Raw genomic sequence first — 9,368 nt, 5'->3', positions numbered from 1 at the left:
AACACACTAATGGATCGGCTAGAACTCAGTCACATGACCACATCACGTTGTGAGGGAGGTTGGGAAATATAGTTTAGCTGAGTGCACAGGGAGAAGAGAATAACATGGCTTTGGGTGAGCAGCTAGTAGCCTCTGCCACAATTCCTACAGTCTCAGAGTGCAAGATGGATCAAAGAAGACGGACTCTGTAGTTAAGCTGTTCAGGGAGGGTTACTGTATTTCTGGTGGAAAATGGTGATGGTCTAAGCTAAAGCTCTGATACAATAAGTAGAAAAATAGAGTTAAGTAAGACATATTTTAAATGAAGAATCACCAAGATCAGATGTAAAGGTAAGGGAAAAACTGGGTGAATGTGCCTGTGAGCACCCCACATGTGGAGAACCCACGAAATAAATCTGGATACAATTCAAGAAATATACAGCACAAAGTTATTGGTGTGAACAATGAAAAATACTCCACAATAATCTCCTGGAGGAGATAAAAATGAACAAGATGTGGCTTTTCTCCTCAGAAAAGATTGCAATCTACTTAGGGTGGATGTGCAGAGTACAAGGTTTGTTCAGACATGTTGGGGGGTTGATTGAACGTGGAAATATGGGAAAGAGAGATCAAATCTACAGAGAGAGCCTTCAGAGTCATTGGCAAAATGGTAGTTGAAGCCACTGTGAAGCTGGAGGAGTCATCAAAAGAAGTAATAAACAAACGGAGTAGAAGACTAAGGAGAAAAACATTGTGATTACATGTAATTAAAGGTTTGAGAGATAAAACCTATCAAAGGAGATGGCAAAAGTCTATTTTGAAAATAGGACACCTGAAGGGGGAGCTGTGAAAAATTTACTAGGCTAGTTTTGATAGAACCTACACTCAGTGATCCTTGTTGTTGACAACTGGCTGATGTTAGTGTAGATACCTGTCACCTCCTGGACTTTGGCACACTCTGAGTTTGGTCAGTGGATCAATTCCTAACTGTCCAGAGTAGTCCTTCTATGGACACACCCATTGCACTGGAGTGTTTTTTTTTTTTTTTTTAGATTCCAAAATGCTGTGCTTTCCTTATCACGTGTAATAAAATTAGTGTGTGATTCTAGATTTTCTATTAAGCTGTAAAGTAGAAGGCAGAGACTATGCCTCAATTCACCTTCTTTTCTCCAACCTAGTGCCTGGCACAGGCGGTATGCTTAACACCTATATGTTGAAGAAATGAATAAATAAACTCTATTTTTCTCAGATGTGTCATTTTTTATGAGGCCTATCGGAATGTTTAGAAAATGGTATATGAAAAGTTAATTATTTGCTAAGTGATTAAGCCCTGGGTGTTTGGGTTGGTCGTTCTGGGTTGGGGAGGATGAATTCACTTCTTAGGCATGAGTTTCTAAGGGTGACTGAAAAATAGTCCCACTGACCTACAGGGATTTTTTTCCCTCAAAATATTGTCTGCCTCTGGATTTAGTTAACCCTGGTAGAAAGGCAGCTGATCTATAGAGTCAAAAGTGGCAAATAAGGAAGATCATCAAAGAGTAACTTCACCAATAATTCTGGATTCTTCTCCCTTTCATACTGAAGGAGCCATGAGGAAAGAAAACCAGTCCTCTGTCCTGAATTTCATTCTTCTGGAAATTACCAGCCAACAGGAGCAGGAGGATGCCTTCTTCATCCCCTTCCTGTTTATTTACCCTATCACATTGATTGGAAACCTGCTCATTATCTTAGCCATTCGCTCTGATGTTCGCCTTAACAACCCCATGTACTTTTTCCTTGCCAACCTCTCCTTTGTTGACATCCTTTTCTCGTCTGTAACCATCCCTAAGATGCTGGCAAACCACCTTGTGGGCAGCAAAGCCATCTCCTTTGGAGGATGCATAACACAGATGCATTTCATGCTTGCTTTGGGTAACACAGATAGCTATATCCTGGCTGCGATGGCGTATGATCGTGCTGTAGCTATCAGCCGCCCTCTCCATTACACAACAATTATGAGCCCAAAGTTTTGCATCTTGCTTGTTGTTGGCTCTTGGGTTGTTGCAAATGCCAATACCCTCGTTCACATTCTGCTCACAGCTAGTCTGTCCTTCTGTGGGAACCAGGAAGTGGCCAACTTCTACTGTGACATTTCCTCTGTGCTCAAGTTGTCCTGTTCTGATACCCACTTTAATGTGGAAATGATGTATCTAGGGGTTGGTGTTTTCTGTGTGCCATTAATATGTATCATTATCTCCTATATCTGGGTTTTTTCCACTGTCCTACGGGTTCCATCCACCAAGGGTGTGCTCAAAGCCTTTTCTACCTGTGGCTCCCACCTCACAGTTGTTTCTTTGTATTATGGGACAGTCATGGGTATGTATTTCCATCCTCTGACCAGTCACAGCCTAAAGGATGCAGTGATAACTGCGATGTACACAGCAGTGACCCCAATGTTAAATCCTTTCATCTATAGTCTGAGAAACCGAGACATGAAGGCTGCCTTGGGGAAACTCTTCAGCAAGAGGATTTCCTCATAACCAATGTGAGGTCACACTTTGGGGATGGCAGCCACCATTAAGCATGCACTTAAGAGTCCAGCTCCAATGCCAGCCCCTTCCAAGAGCCATCACTGATTTTCTCAGTTAGAAAATTCTTCTTCTCAGAAATCTTGTAATAGCTTGATAAGACATCTGATTGAGGTTTTCACTTTGTACACACTCTTGCTCCTATAGGCAAGATGACAGCAGAAGAATATTGGGTTTATTTCCCAGTTATGCTACTGACTAGCAGAGTAACATTGAGAAGGTATGAGCATTGGCTTCCACATCTACATATTGGGAATAATAATCTATGTCCTGCCTCTGTCATAGATAAGCCATAAAATGGGAAAAGATCTTCACAATACATAGATGAGACAAACAACCTCTTGGCCATATGTGTATATAAACAAACTATAAATCAACATATGTACCGATTTCAAAACTCATTACAAACCTGCAGCAATCGAAACATGTACTGGCATGAGGATAGACATATAGAGCAGTGGAATGGAATTGAGAGTCCAGAAATAAATCTATGCATCTATGGTCAATGGATTTTTTAAAATTTTTCTGTGAAAATACGCACAACAAAACTGCCCCTTGTTCCACAGTTTCTAGACATAAGGATCAGTGACATTGGTTACATTCTTCACATTGTATCAATATTCCTGTTTTAGTTGTTTCACTCACATTTACTTACTCTCTCTTCCCCCCAGACCTTTTAAATCTATGCTTTAAAATAGCTGTTGACCCTTTGGTCGTACATAATTTTTTTAAAAAACACAGTACTTACTCAATGGGGAAAATCTTTAGCCTTTGGGCTCAACTGTCACTTAGCTTAAAGATGACTTCAGGGGACAGTTTCAATTCAAAATTTGAAGAGTAATTCAGGATCATTGCCTCTGGGACTCCTTCAGCGTCAATAGGTCAAGTGAGTCTGGATTCTTTAAGAGTTTGAGGTTCTGTTCCACACTTTTTTTCCTCTTTATCGGAATCCATCTATTGTGTTCCTGATCAGAATGCTCAGTAGTAGCAGCTGGGCACCATCTAGTTCTTTTGGTCCCCAAGTGCAGAAGGCCAAGGTTTAGGTAGACAATTAGTACTGTAGTCCAGTTCCTTCTATGATTATTGGGTTTCCTTCTTTCTCTTTTGTTCCAGACAAATAAAGATCAATAGCTGTTATCTTAGATGACTGCTTGTCAGTTTTTAAGACCCCAGACAGTACTTACCATACTGGGAGATGGAAAGTAACCTTTGAAAACTATATTTGACTGGGATGTCCCATGAGACCATGGTTCTAAGCCCCCAAATCAAGAGAATTAACCCCATTGGGAAATAGTTTATATCTAATTAGTATCAGGATCTGTAGCCCTTCCCCTCTTTTTTTTGGTTGTTGTTATGTGGTGCAATGGCTAAGAGCTTGGCTGCTAACCAAAAGGTTAACAGTTCAAATCCACCAGCTGCTCCTAGGAAACCCTATGGGGCAGATCTGCTCTGTCCTATAGGGTCACTATGAGTCAGAATTGACTTGACAGCAAAGGGTTTGGTTTTGTTTTTCTTATTGTAGTAAAACCATACACAACCCAGCATTTGCCCGTTCATCCCTTTTTCCTGTGTACAGCTTATTGACTTCAGTTACGTCAGTCATGCTGTGCAAACTTCAGCCATATTCAGTGCCACCTTTCCCCATTTCTATAAACAAAAAGTGACTACTATCTAGGGAGTAATTCTCCCTCTTCTCCTTCCCCCCACCCCTGGTAACCGCTAATGAACATTAGTTTCTGTGTATTTACTTATTTGTGTAATTTTGTAAATTGAGAACATACAATATATGTTTTTCTGTGATTGACTTATTTCGCTCAACGTAATGCCCTCCAGGTTAATCTGCATTGTAAGATGTTTTAGGAACTCATTTTTCTTTATCACTGAGTAGTATTCCATTTTATGTATGTACCACTTTGTACTTATCCATGCATTCATTGATAGGCCCTTAGGCTGTTTTTGTCCTTTTGATATTGTGAATAGTGTTGCAATGAACATAGACATGCATATGTCTGTTCATGTCACTTCTATTAGATCCCTAGAGTACATACCCAGAAGTGGAATTACTGGGTCCTATGCAAGTGTAACTCTAGTTTTTTGAGGAATCGCCAGGCTGTTTTCCACAATAGCTGTATCGTTTTGCATTCCTACCAACAATGGATGAAGGAATTTGTTTTGACAAGGGAGACAATACCATTCAATGGGGAAAGAATAATGTCTTCAGAAAGTGGTGCTGGGATAACTGGATATCGACATGGAAAAAAATGAACTTGGACCCTATTGTTGTTAGCTGGCCTTGAGTTGGTCTGTGACTCACGGCAACTCCATGTGTAATGGAGGAGAACTGCCCCCTAGGGTTTTCTTGGCTGTAATCTTTATTGAAGCAGTTAGACAGGTGTTCTGTATGTTTCTATAATGTTCTCAAATCACGTAAGTTATATGTCACTATTATGTTTTCAAATACCTCTGTATAAGCACTAATAATATGACTTTAGAAATAGAAATATGTGTGCTTTTGTGAAGCTCTCTAGTATTAACTATAAATCATTAGAAACATGCATGTCATTAAAAGTTATCTAGAAAAAATTTGAACTTGTCCATAGAAGCATGTGAATTACGTGAAGAATGTAAACAACCGTCAAGTTGACTTCGATCTGACATGCTGTGATTAAAGAAAACATAACTAGTTAATCTTTGTAAACCAGCTTGAAGACATAAGTCTAAACAGCCTCCTTAATCTCTAATCTTGAAGAAAAAGTGTGACATTTGGCTAATCTCTAACCCCGGAGAGAAGACATAGCCTACTAGTCTTTCATGTCACACTGGCCCTTACTGTGTGAGGCCAAGGTGAAAAATTCACAGATAAACTCTGAATTTCTGCTCACTCACTGAGAGAGGGTAAAGATGGAACCTACCTCTGGAGTCTGACTCTCTTTGAAGACTGAGACTCTGGACTGAGGTTCTGTCCATCTCCACCGGCCTTGGACCATAGCTACCAAGGACTTTCACTAAGTTGAAGCCTTTATCAAGCCTTGCTCCGAAGAAGACTTGTAAAAGGTAAAGTTTAAAGATTTGGACTCTAACCATCAAATAACATTGTAATTATAATTGTTAGTTCTGATTCTCTGGTTCTAAACGAATGTCATGAGATCTCACTTGAGTGCCTTTCCATGACTACCATGCAATAAACTAAATGAGTTTACACATCTCAAACCTGAGTGTTTCTCTACTAATTTCTAATATTAAAATCTACACAACACCAGGCCATTCTTCTAGAGAGTCACTCAGTGTGTTGCAACTGCTAACCTTTGGGTTAGTAGTTAATCATAAACTCCTTGCGCCACCCCGGTTCCTACCGCACACCAATATAACAACTCACTCAAAATAGGTCAACAACCTAAATATAAGAGCTAAAACTATAAAACTCTTAGAAGAAAACACTCAGGTAAATTTTCATGACCTGGGATTCTTAGATATGACACCAAAAGCAAGAGCAACAAAAGAAAAAATAGATAATTGAACTTTATCAAAATTAAAAACTGTTGTGCATCAAAGAGTATTATCAAGAAAGTGAAAAGACTACTTATAAAATGGGAGAAAAAAATACAAATCAGATACCTGATAAGGATCTAGTATCCAGAATATATACAGAATTTACAACTCAATAACAAAAACAGGAACAATCCAATTTAAAAATGACAAAGGACTTGAATAGACATTTCTCTAAAGAAGATATACAAATGGCCAACAAACACATGAAAAGATGCTCAACATCATTAATCATTAAAAAGAACTGCAACTCAAAACCACCATAGGGTACCACCTCGGACCCACTGGAATTGCTATAATTTAAAAAATGAAAAATAACTAGTGTTGGTGAAGATGTGGAGAAATTGGAAGCCTTGTCCATTAATGGCTAGAATGTAAAATGATGCACCCACTATATACAATAGTTTGGCGATTCTTGTTAAAGTTAAACATAGAATTACCACATGATTCAGGAATTCCACTCCTGCATATGCCCTCAAAATAACTGAAAGCAGGGACTCAAACAGATACTTGTACATCAGTGTTCATTGCAGCATTATTCACAATAGCCAAAAAGGTGGAAAGAACCTAAATATCTTTCAACTAATGAATGGATACACAAAACGTGGTATATTCATACAACGAGATATTATTCAGCCATAAAAAGAAAGTATTGATACACTGTACAATGCGTGAGTGACCTTGAAAACATTATGCTAAGTCAAAAAAGCTAAACACAAAAGGCCACATATTGCATGATTCTACTTATAGGAAATCTTTATAACAGAGACAGAATGCAGGTTGGTGGTTAATAGGGGCTAGGGACAGGGCAGAATGGGGAGCAACAGTTAATGAACATGGGGTTTCCTTCTGGGGTGATAAAAATGTTTTGGCACTAGATAAGGCAGTAGTTACCCAACATCGTGAATGTACTAAATGTCACGGAATTTTTCACTTTGATATGTTTAATTTTATGGCCAAAAAGCATATGCAAAAGTGCTCAACCTCATTACTCATCAGGAATCAGCAACTTAAAATCACAATGAGATAATCAGATATACCCACCAGGTTGGCTAAAAATTACAACTGACAATACCAAGTGTTAGGAAGGATACAGAATAAATAGAACTCTCATACATGACTGCTCGAACGTACATTGGGAAAACTATTTTGGAAAGCTTTTGGGCCGTATTTATTTACCTTATGACAGAAAAATTCTGTTCTTGTTAAAAAAAAAAAAAACTAGTGCGTTCTTGTTAGATGCTGTCAAATAAATTCCGATTCATGGCAATCCCATGTGCACTGAGTAGAACTGTTCCATAAGGTTTTCAAGGCTGTGAGCTTTTGGAAGCAGATCACCAGGCCTGTCTTTTGAGGCACCTCTGGGGAGATTCAAACTACAACCTTTCAGCTAGCAGTCGAGCACATAACCATTTCTGCCACCCAGGAACTCTTACAGAAATTCTATTCCTGTCTGTATACTCAAGGGAAATGAGTGCAGTGATCACCAAAAGACATGTACAAAAATGTTCATAGCACTTTATTTATAATAGACCCAACTGGAAACAACCCAATTATGGAGAATGGAGAAAGAATTTGCAATTTATTCACACCATGAACAAACTACTAATGCATGCAACAACATGGATACATCTTACAAAAAATACATCAAATGTAGACAAAAACATTTACCTACACTATGATTCCAAACATACGAAGTTAAGAACAGTGAAAATTAGTCAAATGTGAAGAAATGAGAAAGTGATTACCTATGAGGCAGGTAGTGACTAGGAAAGGGCTTGGGGAGCATTTCAGATTCCAGTTTGGAGCTATTAAGAATGCAGTTGTTGTGAACACTCTTGTACAAGTGTTTTTGTGGATACATGTTTTCATTTCTCTTGGGTAAATACCCATAAGCGGATTTCCTGGTCATTGTTGTTTGCTGTTAGGTGCTGTTGATTCGGTTCCGACTGCTGCTTCCATGGGCGTTGATGGTGGATCCAAGTGAAATGAAATCACTAACAAGGTCAATCTTTTCTTCGCTTATCATGACTTTTCTTATTGGTCCAGTTGTGAGGACTTTTGTTTCCTTTATGTTGAGGTATAATCCATACTGATCTTCATCAGTAAGTGGTTCAAGTCCTTCTGGTCATAGGATAGGGTATGTTTAGTCTTTTAAGAAATGACTAGACACTTTCCCAAAAAGACTGAGCCATTTTACACCCCCACCAGCAATGTATGAAAGTTCCTGTTGTGGTTGTAATTTGAATTTCCCTGATGACTAATGAACAGTTTTTGCCTGTGTTTATTGGCCATTCATAGAGCTTCTCTTGTGAAATATTTGTTCAGATCTTTTCCTATTCCTAAGGCTGGATTGCTTGCTTTTTAAAAATATTGCATTGTGCTGTTGTTGCTCTTGTAAAGTGCCATCAAGGCGGTTCCAACTCATAGCAACCCTAACTACAACAGAACAAAACACTGCTGGATCTTATGCCATCCTCACAATCGCTGTCAAAAATGCTTGAGTCCATGGTTGCAGCCACTGTGTCAACCCATCTTCTTGAAGGTCATCTTTTTTTGCTGACCCTCTACTTTCCCAGCCATGAAATCCTTCTCCAGGGACTACTCCCTCCTGACAACATGTCCAAAGTAAGTAAGACGAAGTCTCGTCATCCTTGCTTCTAATGAGCATTCTAACTGTGCTTCTTCCAGGACAGATTTGTTTGTTCTTCTGGCAGTCCGTGGTATATTCAGTATTCTTCACCAACACCATAATTGAAAAGCGTTGAATCTTCTTCAATCTTCCTTATTCATTGTGTAGCTTTTTGATTGAAAAATACCATGGCTTGGGTCAGGTGCACCTTAGTCCTTAAAGTGACATCTTTGCTTTCTAACATTTTAAAGAGGTCTTTCACAGCAGATTTGCCCAGTGAAATGCATCCTTTGATTTCTTAACTGCTGCTTCCATGGGTATTGATTGTGGATCCAAATAAAATAAAATCCTTAACAACTTCAATCTTTTCTCTCTTTATCATGATGCTGTTCATTGGTCCAGTTGTGAGGAGTTTTGTTTTCTTTATGTTGAAGTCCAATATGTGGAAGGCTGTGGTCTTTGATCTTTATCAGCAAGTGCTTCAAGTCCTCTTTACTTTCAGCAAGCAAGATTATGTTGTCTGCATATCGCAGGTTGTTAATGAGTCTTCCTCCAAACCTGATGCCTGGTTCTTCTTCCTATTGCCTGGTTTCTGGGATTATTTGCTCAGCACATAGACTGAATAAGTATGGTGAAAGGACACA

The 9,368-nt window shown here is 39.0% G+C and overlaps 1 protein-coding gene across 1 annotated transcript; it reads left to right on the top strand.

Annotated features, from left to right (window-relative positions):
- Nucleotides 1-1,568: 1,568 nt before the first annotated feature.
- On the top strand, nucleotides 1,569-2,498 carry LOC126062982 (olfactory receptor 1A1-like). The gene has a single exon (XM_049861066.1). It carries the CDS (start codon nucleotides 1,569-1,571, stop codon nucleotides 2,496-2,498), a length of 930 nt encoding a protein of 309 aa, XP_049717023.1.
- Nucleotides 2,499-9,368: the final 6,870 nt, after the last annotated feature.

Source organism: Elephas maximus, chromosome 19 (assembly GCF_024166365.1).
Source record: "Elephas maximus indicus isolate mEleMax1 chromosome 19, mEleMax1 primary haplotype, whole genome shotgun sequence".
In the NCBI taxonomy this organism is placed as follows: Eukaryota; Metazoa; Chordata; class Mammalia; order Proboscidea; family Elephantidae; genus Elephas; species Elephas maximus.
The sequence above is the reverse complement of the archived record's forward strand: the minus strand, read 5'-3'. Positions and strand labels throughout refer to the sequence as shown.

What these genes read in the sequence shown, in the direction of transcription:
- LOC126062982 (XM_049861066.1), top strand. Translation starts at nt 1,569, where the DNA reads ATGAGGAAAGAAAACCAGTCCTCTGTCCTGAATTTCATTCTTCTGGAA.